We start from the raw sequence: 23,877 nt of genomic DNA, 5'->3' as shown, positions 1-23,877 counted from the left end.
GGTTTCTATTTCAGAAAAAATTATATTATTAGCAGGTTTCTATTTTGGAAAAGTTTCTAGGTTTAGCAAGTTTTTATTTCGAGAAAGTTTATATTTTTTAGCAAATTTCTATTTCAAAGAAGTTTTTATTTTTAGCAGGTTTCCATTTCCGGAAAGTCTATTTTTAGCAAGTTTCCATTTCGGGAAAGTCTCTATTTTTAGCAAGTTTTCTTTTCAAGAAAGTTTGTCTAAAGTTTAATAAATTTAAAATTAGTATGATTATAATCGATAATTATTATTATTAATAGTTTTAATAAGTATTGTTAAAATTTGAAATTTAATTATTTGAAAATTTGATTTATTATTTTATTATTTAAATATAATTCTAAAGTAAATTAAAAATCAAATAAATTAATTGGGAGAATTAATGTTTTCTTTTATAAACTTGGATGTGTTTATATGGTTCGGATATATGAAAATGATTTATAATACTAGGGAAATTTTATTATTCGAAAACTTTAGTAATCATAATACTTTGAGAAAATGAACACTGAAACCCTGTTTGAGATCGCAAACATTATGAACTGTAATATTTGAAAAACAAAACTGAAAACTTGAAAACCTATAAGTGAAAATGGAACTTGTGTGGTTTCCAAAATAGAATGAATTATGAAAGTTACTTTTGTATGTACTCTTTTTATGATGTGTGATTTTATTGTTGGGTGTCGGGGTTTGACTTACCTTTGACCAGTCAGATTGTATTACTGAAGGCTTGGGAGTTTTGTATGTAATGTCATGATGATGTGTTGTATACAATCTTTTATACTCAACCATGGTAATGTGTCTTGTATGCTCTATGAGGTGTTTTGATCTATTGATTGTTATTGCTTTCTAGTGTTCTTGTGTGAAACTAAGGTGAATGGTGTAACCTATCTGATATAACCTTTGAGCCTTCGATTAGATGTTTTTGGAATTGATTTCCAGTCACTTGTATAGGGCTGAGGTGTTTGTATGATTTGTTCTTGGTGATGTCATGTTATGATGTGGATTGGTTTATGAATACTTGATTTTCAATCAGTCCTGTTATGATGATCGTATTGGTGGAATCCATAATTATAATCAATGATTTTCAGTACTTGCCAATTGCTTGTTTAAGAACTGATGTATGGTATGTGATCTTTTGATTTTACTGAGCTTAGGGTAGGTTATATGTATGTCATAGTGGGAAGTGGCTTACAATAGAGGCCAAGGCCCTAAAGACGTTGATGGGTAACCCATTGTAGGTTATTTAATAAGTGATAACATTTCATTAAATAGGTTTAAAATAAATTAATAAGAGTCATTGTTTTTCTCGCCTGTGCCTCAAGTGTTAGTACAAGCTAGGATGGGAGTAGGGAGGACGCTTGGTTGCGACCATGCTTCATTAGTATGTATTGTCAATACGAAAGGATACTAGTGTTGCATAGAGTCACTAGGGGGCCAGAGGATTAAAACACTAGTCGAGTAACCTTAGAGTTGGTTCGTGTGATGACATTTGCCCAGATGCATAATAGACTTCTTACGTGTATGTATTGTCAATACGAAAAGATACTAGTTCGAGTAACCTTAGAGTTGGTACGTTAGTATGTATTGTCAATACGAAAGGATACTAGTGTTGCATAGAGTCACTAGGGGGCCAGAGGATTAAAACACTAGTCGAGTAACCTTAGAGTTGGTTCGTGCGATGACACTTGCCTAGATGCATAATAGACTTCTTACATGTCTGTGTTGCCTCTGGGATTAGTTGTTACTTGTGTCTTGGTGCCCTTTGAGGTAGTTTGCTTTCAAGTCATTCCTTGAACCTAGATGCTGGTTTTGATTGTTGAGTTTGTTATTCTAATTGGGACTTGAGACTATCTCCTCAGCGCAATGGGAGTGGGCCATTTAGGTTCCACGAGGTCGGGTGGTAGTGTTTTTTCTATACATTGGGATCCGACTATCGAATGTCATTGTTGGACGTGTTTGTGCAGATGTTCCTTTCTATCTATTACTATATTTCTATGATGGATAGTTATATCTAGTGCATTGTATTTGATTTCATACATCTTACGAGATGATGTTATCTATTTCATGATGTATATTATTTCAATTTTTCATACCATGTGACCTGCATAGTGAGTGATTGTGCATTATGTTTATTGTCAAATAGCATCTTATATAACTGTATATTATTTAAATGGATTCATACTTGTATATTATTATTTGATGTGGATTTATTATATATTCGATTTAGTGTTAATTAAAATTAAATGTGATTCATCGTCATGGGACCCTTAAGAGTTGTAACTTGTTTATGTGTTGTTGATGTATGAGTGTATGCTAATTGCTTCTGTTATTCTATAATTATGGTCGTATTTTAATCTTTGAAAAAAAAGTCTGACAAACTTAGTATAACTTTAGGTTAATTTCGTTTGGGTCACATGGCGGGACGTTACAAGTACCCTCTCAGCAACTACAAAGACCAAGGTCAAGCTGCATGAAGCTTGGACTGTAATTAAACAAGATATTTATAGAATCCAAACAAAAATGTGATGCAAATGACAGCACAAGTATAGAATATGAAAAAAGTTTGCTAAGCAAAACATAATTTGAGGATCTTTCAAGAATCATTTTTCATAGGTCAATCCTAAAAGCAGTTTCAAGGAGCCAAAGAAACTATTGTAGAAAAATGCCTTAAGCAGCAAAGATTACACAAGCTGGGTCATTTGTTTAGGAGAATGTTTGAATTGAGTAGCAGGAGCATACCACTTTTAACAGCTATACAGTATGAGTGTATCATAAGCTTTGTCAGTCACCAATAAAAGATCTTTATCAATATTCCTTCCGTAACAAATCAGACCAAATCAAGTAAGCCTCACATATGAGGGAAAAAATTTAGAAGATGAAACGTGATAGGGCACAGCACCCAGGATTAAATGTGCACATTTAAAACTACATATTTACAAATTATATGACAGATGCTAAGTGTGTGCCTTTAACAATGCACAACTTCATAACAAAATTCATAATTGTAATCCTTAATCCTCAAATGAAAATGATCTGGGATTGAACAAAAGAATACGATTCTCATCAAATCAAATGAAAACACCGACATAGATATAAAGCTCAATTAGACCAGTTTATGCTAGTGTTTTTCAAAATGGACATAAGCTATATTTATAGGAAGCTCACATAATAGAGATATAGCAATGGTATACCCACATCAAAGTTCAATGGAATGACTGCAAAGCCAATATGTTGAAATCAAAGAGCCTATTCATGAGGACCATTTTACATGACATTAACTAGGGTCAATATCTTCAATTGCTTGCATTCAGTGGGAGAGGAATTAATAATTCTTGATTCTCAACAAAATAACAGTCCAACTCCATCTTAGAAAGGCATTAACTTTCTCGTTCCATCAATGTGCAAAGCATTGCTGCCAGAATGACCTTCGCCTTCATGATCATGAAACACATAGGTAAGGATCCCAACAAGACACAACACTGTCCCCACTAAAGCTTTATCATATCGCTCCACCCAATGAAATTTTAGCTGGCTAGCACCATAAAATGACAAGGCAACCAGAGTAATCATAACAGTGATTGTGCTGAACAACAGTACTACAACTGCAAGTATCATCATTGAGGATGAGTTTCCTACAGCCAAAAAGACTGGAAGAGTAGTAGCACAAGGTGACAGCGCTGGTACAAGTATAAGGCCAGCCACAGCCATCTTCTCCATTGGGTGATTGTGGGAATGGTTGTGACCTCCTTTTCCAAAAATAAACAGTAGCACATAACTAGAACCAAGAATTATGAGCAGCAAAGATGCAAGTCGATGTACTGTTTCTTCTCCAGCAATAGTGTTAGCCATAGTTATAGCAGTAATACCAAGTAAAGATGTTGAAATGACATGGCAGACTGCTCCAAAGGTCGCTGTCATATGGCACAGGATTGAATACAAATTAGAAAATTTCAAAATTGTCCATAAGTCATACGCTAGATTGCATAAAGTCGGGATAAAATATGTTTGTGTGTATAGAAAAACATATCACATTACAAAAGATACAATTATATTCAGCTATTCTGACCAGATCACACAATTTTGAGGTATTTCTAGCTCCTCTCACAAGCTGCCATAATAAACTCTGCAAGTTCAAACTTCAACAAAATGCAACAAACACAAGAAAACAAGGGAAATTTGCAGAGTTGTAGCTCCGTCAAACTAATTCCAAGCATAGAAATTTTAGATTGCATAAACTGCTCTTCCATTCTACCAAACTTATCCTTCTGGTTTAATGAGTGGCATTGAAATCCAACAATGTTGCATATGCCCCAAAGATATTTCTTGTAAATTTTGGCCAAAGCGACCAGCCTTTACAAATTTGCAACCCACAGCTGTAATATCAATGGTATTGAAACCAATGATTAATCTGGCAATTAAATTAGACGAGAGGCTTTCTAATCTCAAAGATGTACTTCCCCTTGCACTGTAATATTGGACACAACATCAGACATTAAATTGAGAAGTTCAATTCACTACAAAATTAGATGCTTGCAGCAGCTATAATCAAAGGTCCATGAGGAAAACTAGACTACAATCTTTGAATATTGAACAAATACGTTGATATTAAACAGAAGGAAAACTCAGAAGACAAACAGCATGATTCTAGAACTCATATATCTTGTAATATACACATAGCGGGAACTTGCGGTGAAGAACACATTACTAATGTAATATTATTTAATATATTCGTGCTGATATGTCTAAGGAATACATAGATGATGATTGAAATTTTGATTTTTCCAGCTACTTTGTCAAAATGTTGAATACATTGAGATCATTTAAATCACAAAGAATACGTGATAATAATCACAACGCATAATAATCAGAAGGCACAATAACCTATAACTCCGATGTTTGCCTCCTACAAAGCGCTGCAGTGTAGCATGTAATATCCTTACGGCTGAAGAATACAGATTTTCTGGTCAATGATGAGAACCTCAGATCACCATGAGGCTTTTGCTTCCATACCAAGATTGCAAATGTGAAAACGGCATACACAAGTAAACTTAGATTGGAGACCTCCCATGAATCAGGCTGACATGTGACAAAAGAAACTAATCTTTCAATAGATGTTAATTGAGCTACTGACCAAAATTCCCAGTACCATTAGAGTCAATTCATTTGCATGCACAACATGACTGCAATATTCACAAACCTTAACCCAAAAATCGAGATACCAATCAATTTTAGGATCCTAAATTTACGAAGCAAACCACTATGTCCCAAGAAATGGGAATAAAGGTCAACTGTTAACAGAATACTGCAGGAAAGACAAAGGAAATTGTAATTTTAAAATAGCGTTCATTTAATCAGAACCCACAAAAAAAATTCAAAGGTGTGATTTAAATGCTAGGTTGCCGGTTTGGACTCAGGTACGGATGTGGGTTCGAGATTTGGGTTTGAAATTCGTTCAATTTCTTTGGGAGTGGGTTCAAATTCCTTTTGGGTTCGTACATACAAAAACATGTATTTTCTTAAAATATGTGTGTGTGTGTGTGTGAAGTATATGTATATATATGCAGCAGCAAATAAGTTATAAACAACTATGCTAATAGTAAAGCAACATAGCAATATACACCACCATATATATTAATGAATTAGTCCAAATGACATATGGTTTACCTTTTTGGCCTTTTTAGTGGTCTATTTTAGCGTTAGAGGATTGGATTGACTAATATAGACCAAACAAAAACTTTTAAAAAGATTTTTTTTTTAAATGGTCAAATTTGGCCTAGGTTCTGCTGCAGATTTGCAAATTTCAAAATAAAAACAACTGGATTTGTGTCGAGCTCATCTGACAGAATTTGTGCAGACTTTGAAGGTTTGCAGCAGACATTTGGAAGAACGTCACAAGGACCAGACTTTCTGGCTGCCAGGAAAGAAACAATGACATCTCATGGGTATAGCTTTAATGTCCCTGTTTTTGGGTCCTCTAAGCAGTGCAGTTGCTGAGATATTCTGAGTTTGATTTAGCAAATAAGGTCAGATATTCTTATTATTGATTTGTAATCTGCATGTGTGTTATATCTGCAATCACTGTTGTTTTATTATGTTTATCTCTTAAAATAATGTGAGGGAACAATGTTTCCATGAAATGTGACGTTTGTTGACTGTGGAACTGGACAATATAGTACTCATTTTCTATGCATTTCTATCTGAATTTGGCAATAGTTATAAACCCAAAAAACGTAAACTATAATCAGCTATTAGATAACAGTGAGTTTTGTGCCAAGTGTTTCACAAAATGTTTAACATCCAAACTTGAAGAAAACAGATCAGAATTAGCAAGGGCTCTTACAGTGGTATCTGAGCTTTGATTCTACCAGCCTAAGGGTAGAAATCAGATTGCTTCAACTGCATATTCCATAATTAATGGCCAGAATTAAAGATGGTAGATTGTTACCTAGTTTCCTTCCTGCTTCACCATCAAAGGAAAAGGTGACAGCTGGCAGAAAATAACAGAGGATACTGCAAAGTTAAGAGAAAAACAACAAAACTATCGAAAATTGCAGCATTCAGATGATGTATATTCAACAAAAACCAGACATTCTAAAGTTTCATCTCCATTGAGAAGTATGAGGCCTTACGCCAAGGCAATCAATGATGCAATTACAAGCAACTACCATAAGTATTGCACTCTTCCTAAGGAGATACTGACCTCCTTTCCTTCACACATCTTATGGGCATACCAAATGAGGATGATTATGGTTTGGTATCTACAAGTTCATATCAGCAGCAAAGAAGGGAAGAAGAGTCAAAAAATAACAAAGAAAGCAATGGGAAAGAAGAAGAGCAAGAGATGCAAGAACAAGCAAGAAAAGGATCCATTTGAAGAGAGGATGTTAAAGAAAGAGGAACCAACTACTTGTGACTTGCAGCCTACACTTGGTCACAGGAAAGATGTTATTGATTGATGAGCATATTGATAGCTCATATGAAGACTTTTTCCAATCACCTAATGATGATGATGCCAAATCTTATGCGAGGGTTGATCCTTATGTTGATCTGTGTGAAATGGTCCCTATATATGGTGCAAGTCCTTGGGATGGATCTACTTTTGACCATTGTGTTGCTCCTACTTCATCCACGCAGATGAGCAAGACAGATGGCATTAATAGCATTGATATGTGTAACGAAGGCCACTCAATTACTTCATGTGAATCTAAATTCTCTGATACACCTGCTAGCTCACATAATTTGAAGAGACAACTGAAAGACTCTAAAAATAAAATTGTTGCAGCTCTAGCACATATTGATGAGATATATGGAATGATTGAAAGCGTCTTTGGGAGGAACAACTGGAGAAGAGACAAAAGGGACTCAAGGAAGAATTCTCACATTTACAGGTGATCCAGGAAGGGATGAAAAACAAAATCAGATTATCTACATCATTGATATTGTGATCATCTTCTCCATCTTGCAGGGATTAATTCAGAGGCATTGAGGAAAAGAACAAGTAGACACCGTTACCCTTGAGTTCTCGAGCACTAAGGACACCCTACAGATTATCTTAGCTGCATTACATGAAGCAGAAAATCAGGTGGATGAGCTTGGTAAAAAACTGATTATGTCACACTCTTCTTTAGCTCAATCAGAAATCACGTCTTCTATGGCATCATCAACAAAGATGCAACATTCAGATATGAAAGGTGTGGAGGACCAGCAGGTTGTAATGAGCCTTGCTCAAACTGGTCACAAATTACCCTAATTTTCTACTTGTAATAAATGGTTGCAAGATCCACAATGAATATAATTCTTTCTTTCATCTGTTAATGCACTAAGAGAATAGGATGCATCTACAACCAAGACATCTTTACAAGATCTGAATACAAACTAATATCAAATCCAAAACTCTAGTATCATATATATAAATAAATGCTTAATTCTGATAAAGACTGACACCTACAGCAGTAGCATATAATATGCATGAATAAACAGGAGAAACCTGGTTCTTGAAGTCACTTTGAGTCTCCACTGACAATGCAATCAATATCTCCAGGTATTATGCCCTAATGACAAGGTAATACAGTGTTCCTGCAACAAGCTCCTCTAGCAAATGCCCTACTTATTCTTCCTCTTCACACCTGGCTCTTGGCCACAAATTCGGCACAATGAAGTGACTGTAATACCACCTCCAATCGGCAATAATTCAGGTGATGTTTCACACCCTCAAAATTGCTATCATTGGGAGTTTTCGTTCCCAAAGACAAATTGATTATCTGCAGGCCCTTGGCTCCACAAATACACATGCAAATGTTAATAACAAATCCGAATGCCTTCCCATGAGGCTCTCTCCTCTATTTATTTTATTCCTGCCCCCCTTTCTAGAAGAATCATAAGTGTTATCTTATTGCACTATTCTGAAAGCTTCCTTCTTTCCAACAATAAATGAGCTGTACTTCTCGACGATTCCCTTTCCATAATATTAAATTAATTAAATATAAAGTCATCTTTTAATTTTTAAATTATTTAATGACTTTATAAGAAATTAATTTAATTATTTCCACTTAGCCTTTGAAGGACGAAAGGCTAAGAAATCTATTGAGAGGCTAAAGAGACGGGGACATTACACAGGTAACAAGAGTCAATGAACTTCAGGTGGAGTGGTATAGGAAGATTCAGATTGCAGCTATGAGACTGTTGGAGGTGAACATAATGTTGATTGTAAAACAGTTGTGGAGGAGGAAACTTCATTCCTCAGTAGCAATAATGATGGTAAAACACATAACGTATTTAACTCTTGAAAGAGGGGGAGAAGATTCACCGGGAAATGCAACTTGCAGCCATGAGGGAAAACTTTGACTAAGGATACATTTGATTTTGAGCAGGTTAAATCTCTCGGAGTAGTTCTTAAGTGTGATCTTTAGGAGGAAGTTGCAGATACCTTAGGTTTTAAATACTGCAGATAAATTCATTGAATACCTAATTTGGATTGTTCATCTGATAAGGGATGAAATGGGCCTAAGGATAGAGTCTCAGCATTGATCCTGCTAAAACTTGAACGAGCGCTTGGAGTGATAAAATCAGATTAGTTGCAATTGCTTTCAGGTAGAGATTGTGCCATCACATTTGCAAGGCAATGAGCATCAAGGTCTGTAAAGATTGAACATGTTAATGATGGAGTATATGATGCTGGGAATGATGAAATAACTGATGGTAGCAGTGGTTCCGTTATCACTGAAGATGTGTATGGCGATAACATAAGGGTAGAACGGGATGAGTATGATTCATCTGCACTTAGTAGACATGCATTTCACCATAGTTACTTTGTGAGATATCCACATTCTTTTTCATTCAGCCCAGTATGAGGTGCTTTTTCCTGCAAAGGAAGTGCCCAAATCCTATAGGCCTTCCTATTTGCTTCTCCAATATAGTCATCAATTTGAGCTACGGGTTAGACAGGCAGCATTGTGACAGTTGGGCATTTTATCTGTAATCAGTCTGGAGCAACAAGATATTTTAGATAATGGGATAGATGAATGGTCTTTTCACTTGTGGAATCCAAGTGGAGCATTTCCCATAGATAGTCATGTTTCAGGGAGTTCTTATCAGTTTGAGGATGCTTTTTTTGGTAGACTTATGCAGGCATGTCCACTCAACCAGTCCTTGGGTGTACTCTGAAACTCAGACCTGGGATCCATGAATTTTTATGAGTGATGGTGGATTTACAAGGTTGCTGCAGGATGACAGTATGACTGAAATTAGTAATAACAGAGTGGTGAAACAGATTGGCAACACAGTATTTCTATGACTGATTTGGGATTTTGGAGGGTATAGTGTTTCATTGCTTGCAGACAAGCAATGCTGAGAAGGGAGGGTCGTAATGTCCCCAATTTTGGGTCCTCTAGCAGTGCAATTGTTGCAGATATTCTGAGTTTGCTTCAGCAAATAAAGTTGGATATTCTCATTATTGATTTGTAATCTGCATAGATGTTACATCTGCAATCACTGCCATTTCATTATGTTTATGTCCTCTCTTAAGATAATGTGAGGGTAACAATGTTTCAATGAAATAAGAAGGTTGTTTTGTGGATGACATGATACTCATTTTCTATGCATTTCTATCAGAATTGGCAATAGTTATAAACCCAAAAAACATAAACTATAATCAGATATCAGATAACTCTAGATAGAATCCAATTAGATTGGAGCATAGAAAATCTAGATGGAGGCCGATATGATTGTAGTGCCGAACATTCTACATGGAATCCAACAAGGGAATCTGAATTATTCGATACAGTACCTTGCATTCAGAATGCTAGACAAACAGTTCCAAATAAATGTGACCATCAATTTCATTAGCATGGATCAAAATGGAAACCTACAAGATTTTTTGTGTCTTGGAAAGAAAACCCATGCACCGACAAGAATGTATTTCATGGAGTCGGTATAAATATTGAACAATGAAAAGTTCAAACCACCGTCAATGTGATGAACGCATGTTGAAAGCCTTGTAGAAAAGCTCCTGGTCACTAGATACGTTTGGAGTGTAAAAATTGGCTATCCAAACAGAAGAGGCTGGAGATATCCTTCTTTGTAGTATCTAAGCCAAAAGCTACCCCACACAAAAAAAAAAACTACCAAATAGATTAATTGCTAACACGCCACAAGATTTGTATTGAGGCAGATCATGAGTGTGACTTAAAATGGGAACCTACAAAAATGGAGAGAGAGAGAGAGTTTCATGGGGACGCATCAAAATGTGAGGCAACAAAGAAACGTATTGGGGCATTTGATGGGTATTGCTTAAAACTGGAATTTTATAATTATGCTTAAAATAGAAAAACAGAAAAACGAAATTTCAATGATGCATTTAAGTGTGTACCATAAGCCTCCCAGACAAAAGAAACTTGATTCAGAATTGTCATCTATTCGTCAACAATAACAAATACACTATGAATCAAACAACGAATTGTTGTAGCATCTGTAAACGGGCAAATAAAATACTCACTGACAAGCAATGTCCTTGAGAGTGTCCACTTCTGTGCTCGTCCAACGATCGAAAACGGAAGCCAATGTGTCGGAATGAAAGAATGGAGAAGCGATACAGTTGCAATTCCGCCTATAGTTGACAAATCCTTAGCGGTGAAACCTTCCATCTTCTGACCCTCGTATATAAAATTCTCCAACAATCTACAGCATTACTAACAAAACAAGCCCTAACAATGCAGATCTGCAGATAAAAAATTAGAATTACCGAAACCTGAAGAGCAATTATGCGTGCTCGTAGATCTGTTGGTTACCCAAAACCTTGCAGAAATTGCTTCTGGGTTTTGAGATTTGATGCAACGACTGCTTTCTGATGTCCTCTATAACTAAGTCGTTTCCTTCAAATAGTATAAACTCGAGTCGTTTCCTTCAAATGGTATAAACTTGTTTGGGCTTCGGCAAAATATCATAAGACGTAAGTAGACTAATTGACTATTTTTTTTAATCGTATTTTCTTTCTAAAAAGTTTTCGAACACATTTTGTTTTTGTTTTATTGACTAGCACTTGCACTTGAAGGAGCAAGGGGTACGCTAATAGTGGCAAAAGGTGGAAGCCTATATAAGATAGTTGTCCATGTATATTTTTGCCAAATATTTAATACGATATGAAAGGAATGTAAACAACAAAAAATAAATTAAACATTTTTAATTTGACATGAATAACAATCAAATCCATGATAGTCACATTCATATTCTTATATTCATATAAGAAATGTAGAAGAAAAAATATTTATTGCTTGTTGAAACTTTACATGTTCACCAGATTTTTTTAATAATTTAAAAATCAAAGTATATTAGAATACAATTTTATTTTTTAAATTATTAATTAAAAAACCTAATGAATGGTGGTCCTTGCATAGACATCACCTGAAATTTACACCTTTCATATTGACATACCTTTTAGTTTCCTCAACTAGGTTCTTTAGGAAGTTTTGGCTCGATTCATCAAGTTTCACAAGGTTGTACAAGTTTCTCTGGGGAGTGTCTTTCTCAGTCCAAATCCATATGTCTTGGATGGGAGGACCATCTACCTGACTAGTTTTAAAAATATAATTTTCATTGGGGAGGTCCTCACAATATTGTTAGGTATCTTGGTATCCCTTTCTCTAGTGAACCTTCTCTTAAAAATATGTGGCTTTGGGTTAAGGAAAAAATACCATAAAGTTAAATAAATGGCACAATAGATCTTTATCCTTGGCTGGTAGAGTTCAAGTTTGCTGAAAAATCCTCTCCTCTTACAACATATATTATGCCTCTGCCTGGATGTTTAATAACTACCAAATCCTTGAAATTCAAAAGGCCATCAGGAACTATCTCTGGTCAGATGGCAAAGGTAACAAGAAGCTCCATGTTGTTAAATGGGAGCGGTGTCACATTGACAAGCTCCTTAGGGGTTAAGGGTTGAAGGACCTTAAAACTAGGGGCTTAGCTCTTGCCTCCAAATGGATCTTTCACTCTTTGGATGGGGATATCCTTGGAAAGATCTTATTAGAAGTAACACTAGAAGGGGTTTCCCCAAGGATCTATTGTCTTTAAATCCATTTGGAAAGCCTAGAACCATGTTAGACCTTACATCGTGAATAAGAACTTTCATGATAACAATCAACTCTGTGGTGAAAGATCCATTTGATGGAATTTGCATTTAGATCCTTGAAATTCAAAAGGCCATCAGGAACTATCTCTGGTCAGATGGCAAAGGTAACAAGAAGCTCCATGTTGTTAAATGGGAGCGGTGTCACATTGACAAGCTCCTTAGGGGTTAAGGGTTGAAGGACCTTAAAACTAGGGGCTTAGCTCTTGCCTCCAAATGGATCTTTCACTCTTTGGATGGGGATATCCTTGGAAAGATCTTATTAGAAGTAACACTAGAAGGGGTTTCCCCAAGGATCTATTGTCTTTAAATCCATTTGGAAAGCCTAGAACCATGTTAGACCTTACATCGTGAATAAGAACTTTCATGATAACAATCAACTCTGTGGTGAAAGATCCATTTGATGGAATTTGCATTTAGATGGTAAACCTCTTGCCCTCTCCCAAGTATGCTTTGCCAAGAACTGGTCTACCATAGGGATCACGCAACTTGCTGATATTTTTAAAATTGACAATACTTTGGTAAGCTGTGGAAAAGCACAATTGATCCTAAGATCAAATGTTTTAAATGACTGTTAATTTTGGATAGACTCCTCATTAGAAAGGACCTTTCTGAGATGCATTTTTGTACTATATGTAGAACTCAAGAAACTAGGAGGCATATTTTCTTTGATTGTAGCTTTGCTAAAGAGATCTAACTCATATTTGGTATCTCTTTTCCTACCAAGTTTAATATTTTTTAAATTATTACTAGTCATATTGATGGGATTAAGAAGGATACTAATCTTTTCTGGAACATTCTATCTTTTAACATTCTTTGGCAGATCTGGAAATGTAGGAACAAGGAAAGGTTTCAAAACATTCCTAGGGTTCATACTGAGTCTTTTCGAACTCTCACTCAGTTAAAAAATTTCATGCAAGTTCATATTACTAAGAAATTTGATAAAGACAAATTTAAAAGACTTCTCAATACTGGTTACGCCACCTTCTTCGCCATTGAGCTCAAGGATGTGCACTTATGGAGGAGGCATATGGACAAATTCCAACATTTTGAGCAAGTTATCAAGTAGTTGAATAAGGAAGTGAGGACTAATAAAAACATCACTGGAAACATGATCCTCTTGCTCAATCAAATTCAGAACCTATAGAACATTGTTTGGATGGAGGGCAATCTAGGTTAGATAGCATGGGTGGATGCTCATGAGGATCTGCTTCATTAGTCCTTTCTTGTTTATCTAATGTTTATGGTCTATTACTTTACTCTTTGAAACTCTCGTGATAAGGCTTCACCTCGTGTATTTTTGAAACTCTTCGGTGAAATTTTGTATTTTGATCTCCCTATATATAATACAAAAAAAGTTGTGTGAACAAAGTATGCTACCATTAATTTCTCCACAAAATACATATTTATTAATCAGTTTTATTCTACATAAACATGATAGTTGATATTGGATATATGCAAATATGCATAAATCAATAAACTACATCGCATTGCCACAAGGGGTATCTTTTCGAGATACCTACAACACAATAACTTTATACATTATGGAAAGATGATATTGAAATGCATAAATATAGCTAATTAAAAAATTGGTGAAGTAAACACACATAGATTCATATATTGAAAGTTGTTGCAATTGAGACTCTCTTTTATCTTCTAATAATGGTATATGGTTTTTTTTTCATTCTTGAATATTGATCAGAGGAGAATGGTGGCTCTATACGAAGGTTGTCTACTAATTTAACTCTTGATAAAGTTATAAAAGTCAAACCTTGTCATTTCATTAGACTAGAATCAAAAAAAAAATTAAATTTTTTTTTCTAAAGTTTCAATCCTTGGATCAATGTATGGTGAGATCCCATGACATGTATGGTGGTATTTGTCTATGATTACAAAAGGATATAAGTGTTATAGGAAAAAAAATTGGGTCGTCTTAGTCCCAAGGTGGGCCATTGCAATTATCAAATCAGACAACCACATATAGAGGTGGTTATGGGGTTTATGACCCGGTGTATACACAATATCTACCACCTCCCCAAGTGATCCATTTTCAAGGCCCATTTGAATCCAAAGGTTTTTTGTTAACATTGTTCGTTGGCCTTTACATAGCAAGAGTTCTTTTGGAAGTCGATCGACATCACTATCAAGGTTTGGTTGTAGGTGTTCTCTTATTGCAGTATTAAGTGTAGCAAGAAGATTGAGTAACTTTTGCATTTTTTTGTTGTGTAGCCCAACTAATTTTTTTGTAATAGGAGTTTAAATCTGAGAGCTTAATTTATTAAACTTTGGTGTAAAATGGGGAATATAGTTACATTATCTCTTAGCAATGATAGGTAAAAAAATGAAGCTCAATGAGGGACTTTGAGATTCAAGTATCTTGTCATATTAGAACCAAAACAAAGAATTGAAGATATTGAAGAGGCATTCTTTTAAATAGTTCAATTGCCTTATATGTGCTTCCATTCATCGTTCAACACAATACCAATATAGGTCTCAATCTATGGGTCTTAGAGTAAGTTGCTGCAATAAAATGGAAGGCTCTTAAATTTAGTACATGTAAGTTTAGTTGGGTGTGTCATATGAAATGACTTTATCTTTTTCATGGGAAGGATCGTGGATCTCAATCCCAAATGGTTTCACATGTTTTTATTCTATTTTTTCAAATTCATAAAGAGTTGAGGATGGCTTTATTATCTAAGAATAAAGATTTGCTACCATCTCTGACTATATAACTTTTACATCTACTTTGATGTCATTAATTTTCATTTTCTTTATTTATGCATGAATAGTACAATATTAGTTAATGGTTTATTTATATTTTCATCTAGTTAAATTTGTAATGATCACATAAAATATATTTAAAAGATAAAGTAGAACACTTAAACAATAGCTTTAGTCTTAATATTTTATTATTTGTGTAGATTTTTTTCTAAAAGGGAATTGAATTAATTCATAAGAAAGATTTACATTACCAGTAAAACTTAGCCCTAAATTGGGCATGTAAAATTCGTAAGTCATTTATGTTTGGAACTAATTTGTTGGTAGTCTATTAGTTCATAATAATGTGTTGGATTATTGAGTAGTTTTGGGGATGGAAACAAAATAGTATTTTTTATTTTTATTTTAAATATTTTATACTTTCTAGTTTTTAATCTTTAATACTAAAATAAATACATAACATTTTAAACTTCTAAAAATAGAAAATAATTCTAAATAAAAAAATTATCTTTGACTTTACTTCATATTTTTTATTTATATAAAAAACTATATCCTAAACTCTTCACCTAAATAAGGAGAATATTATTAACTTTCCAAAAAAAATTTAAAAAAATTCTCACTTAAAATCCAAAAAGATATGCTTATTTTCACATTTTAATATTTCTTATTATTAATTTCTTAAATTCTTTGCAAATTTTTAAATGAATTATTTTTATTAATTTAAAAAAAATAAAGATATTTTATACTCTTTCTATTTTTTAATCATTAATAATCAAATAATTACATAACATTTTAAACTTCTAAAAATAGAAAAAATTCCACGAAATGAAAAATATATCTTTCAATTTACTTCATATTTTTATTTATATAAATTAGTCAAAAAAATTATATCCTAAATTCTTCACCTAAATGAGGAGAATATTATCAACTTGTGGACTGACACCCAATTATAAAAATATTTTTTCTCACTTAAAATCTAAAAAGAAATGCTTATTTTCATATTTTAATATGTTTTTTATTATTAGTTTATTAAATTCCTTTCATATATATATGAATTATTTTTATTAATTTTTAAAAAATAAACATATTTTTCACTTTTGCTATTTTTTAATCTGAATTAGTCAAATAAATACATAACATTTTAAACAAAAATATTATTACATTCTTCACATAAATAAAAATAATATTACAATCATTCTCCAAATTAATTTCCTTCATGGGACAAAATACAAGATTAATGTCAAATACACTTCTAATTACTCTCCCAATCATGAACAGTTATGACTTTATATACTTTAAACACTTTTATAATGCACTCATTAAATACAAGATTTATGATAAAAGATCTTTGTTGTATAATATTGCAATAAGAAAAAACATTAATGAAAAATGCAAACTACTCAAAAACAAAGCAACTAGTTGTTTTATAAGTCGGACAAGTTTATATTGAAATGCTCACCTATAATAGCCTATTGGCTAATTAACAACGATGATTAGTTAAGGTAAGAGTCTATTCCTCCTTAGAGTAGCCTTCATTAAAAAAAACATTCATGGCATAGAATTGTAAGAGATTTTCTATTTTTATAAAAGTCTATATAGATATATTAAATATAATAATAATTAGTAATTGCATACTTTTGTGTATGTAGTTATAGGATTGTTTAGTAGCATAGCATCATTTTCTATAGTATTTATACCTTAAAAAAATTGAGCAATGATTGTTGTCTAGTGATATTTGGTGTATATTTTAAAAAAAATTGTTCAAATACATGAACTATTAATATAGTAAATGTATACAAATGATATCAATTTACATCACTCAGCAAAGTTGTACAATTTTTTAATTCTTTTTCAAATGCATGAACCATTAATATAGTAGATGTATTCAAATGATGTCAATTAACATCAATTAAAAAGTTATCACCCTATGTGAATCAATATAATTCTAATATGATTTGTAGTTTCAACATTTGTACAAGGTTGTGATTTGTTGGCTTGTTGTGCAAAAGGTTCCATGCCTAGAAAAATGTAATGTAAGATCATCAATCAAAGGGTTGTTAGAGTTAGCCTTCATCAAAAACATTTGTAGCATGGAACTGGAAAAGGTTTTTTATTTTTATTAACTAGATAAATTAATCAAATAAAAGGCCATACAAATATTGGTCAAACATTGTAGAGTCAACATTGGCAATGGATGTCCTGTGATGGTTTTGCATTTTGTTGGGATTTTGTTTTCCTTGGTCTAGTGTCTATTTTTTGTGTCTATCTAATATCATACCACATTTATCGTGGGATTTCTTTGTTATAATTGTCTTGGCCAACCTCAACACAACATTGTTTGCTATTATTGAAGCTTTGGTATTTGGCAATAATGGAACCCATGAACAAATGCCTCAATTTGCTTCCAATGTCTTTCACAAGGTACTTTTGTTACACCTTGTGTGTTTTCACAAATTCAAGATTTTGATAATATGTGAAGTGGCTAGAGAAATTTACTCTAGTAAGTTATTTTGTTAGGAGGGTCCCCATTGAAAGCATGTTCTTAGATTGGGTCACCAAGACCTAGGCCCCTCATGGAGTCTTGTCTTGATGGCATCAAAAACCTAAAATAGTATTTATTTTGTTTTATTTTTCTTTGTTGAGCATAGCCATGTTCAAACCATTTTTTACCTCCCTACTCGTGTTTCAACCATGGTCTTGGGACTTTTCTATCTCTAATGAATAGATGCTCTAAGTTCCTCTCTGGATTGAGTTTCCTAGTCTCTCTTTTCCTTGTTGGCCTTTTTTTGCAAAATATTCCCTCGTCTATTGGTAAGGTTGCATGTGTTGTACTTGACTAGTTTTACCAAGCTTGACCCAAAAGTGGGTTTCTATTAAAGTTGATTTGTTTTGTCACCTCAAAGAGATGACTAGTATTCAATGTTGGGTGATGCGACGCGCTCCCCTGCCCACAGGTGGTTAATTATGCGGTGTTCCATGTTCACTAATAGTCATGGCTTTTGGTGCAACGGTAAATGGGCCCAACAATTGGTATCAGAGCCTGGTTTTGGCTTGGTCATGGGTTCAAATCTCCCCGGTGCCTTCCCGACCCGTGTAAGCACCTGGTATGCGCGTCGCCAACAACTCACAATGTTACCATAGTCAAAATATACCATAAACAGTTCAGATAAATATATCAACAAATAAATCATGCCAAACCTGCACCAAATCTGAACCAATGTGTAGAGCTCTTCAAGAGCTTTCCGTTGACTACTCGAAGTCCAAAATCCGACTCCGTATGCCCAAGTTATGCCCCAATTCGTGCTCAAAATAAACAACATCTGACTTTAGGGCTCTCAAAACCTGACAAAATCTCAAAATTATAGAACCAAACCTACATCATGTTGTAGTGCTCTGAATTAGCTTTCCAACGCCTGTAAGAACTCTGAAATCCGATATTCTGAGAGAAAGTTATGGCCATTTTACTAAGACAGTCTTTTTACCATTTTCAGTACGATTTTTCATATTTTTTTTTTTCAGTGACGAAAATTCCGACGGGATTAAATTTGACGGCCATCATGGGCTGAAACCAAAAAAACTCTCTCATTTCCTCTGAACATGGCCAAACTAGGGCATATTATATATCAAAATTTATGGAAATGTCGACCCGGATCCAATGGTGAGGTCTGTTTTTACCCAGGAGGTCATTTCTGCAAGCTACCCCCCAAAACCCTCATTTAAATGAAACATCCGAAAAAAACTTTTTTCCAACAATTTCACATGCCCAAATCTTTTAAGCGCTCCCCTGCCCACAGGTGGTTAATTATGCGGTGTTCCATGTTCACTAACAGTCATGGCTTTTGGTGCAACAACAAATGGGCCCTACAATTGGTATCAGAGCCTGGTTTTGGCTTGGTCATGGGTTCAAATCTCCCCGGTGCCTTCCCGACCCGTGTAAGCACCTGGTATGCGCGTCGAGGGGGAGATTGTTGGGTGATGCGACGCGCTCCCCTGCCCACAGGTGGTTAATTATGCGGTGTTCCATGTTCACTAACAGTCATGGCTTTTGGTGCAACAGCAAATGGGCCCTACATTCAAATAAGATATATTTGTCACTCTTAATATGTTCTCTATTTGAACTTTCCCAATACTTTTTTTTATGTCAATCATCATAGCATAAATGTAAATATCATTTGGTTGCTCCCCCCGATCATCCAATCCCCCACCCCCCAAGTAGAGGAAAAATGGATCACAATGCTCCACAAGGAGAAGGGTTCCTCATCTATTGGCACTACCCAAAAGTAACAAGCTTGAACTATAGTGCAATAACAATTGTTGTTGTAGTACTTGCAACATTTTTTTTCCAAATCAAACCTTACAAAGAAATGAAAAGAGTATGTTTCTCTTGCAACTATTGAGGGTGTCATTCTTCAACTTGGGTTTGAACCTCTCAACTAGTCTTGATTCTTACTACTCAAGAACATACTCTCTATCACTCTTGTGTCCATTTTAGGTGTGTAGAGAATGGTGATCATACTCTATAAAAGTGCATGGTTCCTTACCCTGGCTTCTAAAAGGCACCTAGTTTATTACATAGTAGTTTCTCCTCTTCTTAGACTAAGGATGGCATGAAAGAATTTGAATCATGAATTTTATGTTGTGGAATGTCTAAGGTCTCATTGACCTTGATAGGAAGTCTTTTGCACGAGATACTCAATAGAAATATCATGGTATAGATGTCTTTTTATCTTCATGGAATAAAAATCATTTCATTCATAATGCCTGAAACATGTTATGTTATTTAGGCACCTAGTGTAGTTCTTACTTTCAATCATGAAGTAGGTCATGAAGGGGTGGTCACCATTGTGCCACAGTGTCAGTCTTATGTTATGACCCATGGGTTTGGTCCCACTCAAGAAGTGACATGGATCTTTATGGAAATTGATAATAATTCCTTTCAAATCATTAATTTGTATCCTCCTAATTATGTTGCAAAGAGATCTCTTTGACAATAGATTACTAATTTACTATCACTTATTACTTGGGTTCTATGCAGAGAATTTAATATGGTTGAGGTGGCCTCTGAAAAAGAAGGCCTAGTTCTATTTTAATGAACAACTAGAGAGAGTAAAGCATGGTTTTATATGACAAAAAATCACCATCATCAAGGTGTTTGGCATATGTGGAGTAATTTTGAGGTAGGTTTTGATACTTAATATTTAAATGTTTTGATTGTGTCACAATCACAACACAGTATTTTTTTCTCTTTCTCTTCTAGCCAAGATCTATCAAATTAACATCTCCCTGAGATCACTTTTCTAGACCATTATCTCATCAAATTCAACATTAAATAGATAGTTGTCTGTGGTTATCTAAGATCAAATTCTTTTTGAAGACCTCATTATTGAGTAATCCTCTTATGGTGGCTCACATTTAGTAAACTTGAAACTTGGAGTGTCATCCAACTTAGCATTTAGGTTAAATTATATGGTGGAATTATTTTATCCAATATGTACATCTTGCTTCCTCCAAATGTATGGTTGCTCATTGTTTGTGTTTAACTAGAGGTCTAATGAGGCTACCACCTTTGATCTCCAATATTCCACAACAACTATTGTTCCTAATATCTTCACCCTAACTTGCAAGTCAAGTTCATGTATCTCTTCCACCAAAATCAAATTGATGATAGCCACATTGCATGTGATACTTAGATCAAAGTTGGATTGTATTAGATTAAAGTGGGGGATATGTTAGAAGTAGTGGTTGTCACTGCACCAAAATATCAAGTTGTTAATTATTGATACAACCACTAGACTTACAAAATCCATCGTAGGTTATTAAACTATGTCACAAATACTATGAGGGACATTGATGCACAGTTGACAATCCCCCTCCCAACATCACTCATCATGACCTTTGTGTATTTGAACTTATGGCCAAGCTTTGATACCACTTTTTATAAGTGGTAGTTGTCATTGCACCAAAAGACTTACCTTTCAATGCCCAATACAACCACTAGACCTATGAAAGACACAAGAGGTTGTTGAACCATACCATAAATCCCATGAGGGATGCTAACGTATTGTCAACAAGCATTCTTGGCTCTCTATACTTGTCATTCCTCACTTGGTATCTAAAATTTAAAGCCAAAAATTCTCTCTAATCTATCAAATATTTTCTAGATGTTTGTTCACCATTATGTGAAAGTTTCACTACCCAAGTGCTTTCCCGAGGAAGACAAAGTTATTCATGATTTCCTTGAGTAGTGTTGTACCCTCCCAAATTTATGAAGCTTAATGGTTTTTTTTATTGAATATCTCAAGAAAGTGATTTTCTCCATGGTCAATGACAAGGTTCCTAGGTGTGATGGTTTTCCTTGCAAATTCCTTAAAGCCTTCTAGGCTTGTGTGGGATCTGAATTACATAAGATCCACATTGAGATTTTTTATTATTAATTTATGGTCCAACTACCCAAAAAGAGAATATTAAGTTTGTATCTAAGGGTAGAGACCCTATAGATATTTGAAATTGGTGTCCTATTACCTTTCTTAATGTCTTCTACGAGATTAATGCCAAAGTTTCTTTAAAGATTCATCATTTTATTCTACAAACTCTCCAGCCAAAATAAATTATTTTCATAAAATCCAACTTCATTATGGAAAACATTGTTATCATCTAGAAAGGTATAGAGAGTGATTATTTCTTACAATAGAGTACATCATCTTCCAAAAAATAAAATTTTCAAGACCCTATGATTGAATTAATTGGTATTTTATCTTAACCAAGCTAGGTTTCCATGGCTTTGGACTTAATTATCCAATATTTGAAAAAATTAGTTGGGGATTCTTTTGCATGCATCACCATCATAGTGTTAGAAAGTAAAGTCCACCAATACAACTTAAATCCAACTTCAATAACCAATAATGTGAACAATGCCAAGAGATAGAACACACAGAATGATTTGTTAACTAGGGAAACCCTTAATCATAAGAAAAACCCCAGTGGGGATGGAACCCACAATATGACATACTTAATAAAAGTTCCTTTTGAAAGGATGTGACCTTGGTAGGAGCCAAATACAATACAATCATTACATGTAGTCCCTGTTAGGAAAATTTGAATCTCTGTCAGAAGATTCTAGCCCTTTTAGGAGCAATAAGGAAGACAATTGAACCCATTATTCAAATTGTTTTTCAATGTAGACTTCTTCCTCAATTTCATCATTAAAAAATGTTGACTTAACATCCATCTGATATATCTTGAAGTTTTTATTTGATGCATATGCTAAGAACATTCATACTTCTTCCAATCTAGCAATAGGGACAAATGTTTCTTCAAAGTTAATTCCTTCTTATTGTGAGTATCCTTTACATACTAACCTTGTTTTTTTTCTTACCACTTCACCTTGTTCATTCATCTTGTTCTAGAATACCCATGTACTACAATAAAATTATTATCTTTAGGCCTAGGGACTAGTTCCCAAGTCTTGGTCTTCTCTATTTGATCAAATTATTCTCTCATATATTTTATCCAATAATCATCTTTGCATGCCTCGTCTATTGTCTTATGTTCAACTTCTGATATCAAGCATACTTCTTCTCTTACATAGTCTCTTGTCAATACTACTTTGTTTGTGCTTCCAATTATCTACTTCTTAGGATAATTCCTTGCAATATATTTTGGTGTCCTTTGATCTAGTGTCCCTTTCTCATCTCTATGTTCTTATTTAGGTTCATCTCTAACTTCCTCAATTTGTACCTATAAATTATTTTCTATCTCATAGAATAGTTCATGTTCTACATTCTTAATATTATGTATTTGACTTGTACTTGCTTCATTATCATAATCATAATCAAGAATCTTTCTTGGGTTTTGAAATTTTCATCAAATTTCACATTTGCACTCTTAACTATTGTCCTCAATCTCTAATTATAACATCTATATACTTTTCTCTTCAAGGAATAAGAAATGGATATACCTTCATCACTTCTAGGATCAAACTTCCCTATGTCCTCTCTCTTAATATAACATTTGCTTCCAAAGATTCTAAAGTATTTCATAGTTGGTGTATGCCCAAACTAAAGCTTATAGAGTGTCTTACCAGTACCTTGTTAGATATGAACTCCATTCATAATTTATACTGCAGTAGTAGCTACCTCTCTTCAATAGATATATGTCACATTCCCTTCAACCGTCATCTCTCTAACTTCTTCACTTACTAACATATTCCTTATTTCTACTATCACATTATGTTGTGGTGTTTTAGGAGTTGGATGTTGCCTTTTGATTCCATTGTCTTCACAAAATTTATTGGACTGATTTTATGTAAACTCTCCTCCTCTAACAAACCTTAATGTTCATTTAATCCTCAATCCTTATTCATTCTCAACTTTATCCTTGAATATCTTAAATTTCTCAAATGCTTATGATTTTTCTCTAAGAAATGTCACCCACATCATTCTTGTAAAATTATCAATGAAAAGAATGAAATGCCTCACTTTAGAATGATATTGTCTTTGTAGGACCACACAAAT

At 34.1% G+C, this 23,877-nt stretch overlaps 1 protein-coding gene across 1 annotated transcript; it reads right to left on the bottom strand.

The window, feature by feature from the left end:
• Window positions 1-3,148: 3,148 nt before the first annotated feature.
• On the bottom strand, window positions 3,149-11,455 carry LOC149536631 (Fe(3+) dicitrate transport system permease). The gene is made up of 2 exons (XM_089804585.1): window positions 11,018-11,455; window positions 3,149-3,935 (listed from the first exon to the last, which is right to left on the bottom strand). The coding sequence occupies exons 1-2, from the start codon at window positions 11,163-11,165 to the stop codon at window positions 3,391-3,393; spliced, it is 693 nt and encodes a 230-aa protein (XP_089660711.1). The 5' UTR covers window positions 11,166-11,455; the 3' UTR covers window positions 3,149-3,390.
• Between the last annotated feature and the right edge of the window lie 12,422 nt (window positions 11,456-23,877).

Source organism: Cupressus sempervirens, chromosome 10 (genome assembly GCF_028749045.1).
Source record: "Cupressus sempervirens isolate cs-2001-9-10 chromosome 10, ASM2874904v1, whole genome shotgun sequence".
Classification (NCBI taxonomy): domain Eukaryota; kingdom Viridiplantae; phylum Streptophyta; class Pinopsida; order Cupressales; family Cupressaceae; genus Cupressus; species Cupressus sempervirens.
This window is presented reverse-complemented; position numbering and strand designations above follow the sequence as displayed.

Coding starts and splice junctions, on each gene's coding strand:
- LOC149536631 (XM_089804585.1), bottom strand. CDS start 11,165: ATGGAAGGTTTCACCGCTAAGGATTTGTCAACTATAGGCGGAATTGCA. Junction 3,936..11,017: donor CTCAAGGACATTGCTTGTCA/GTGAGTATTTTA, acceptor GCCATATGACAG/CGACCTTTGGAGCAGTCTGC.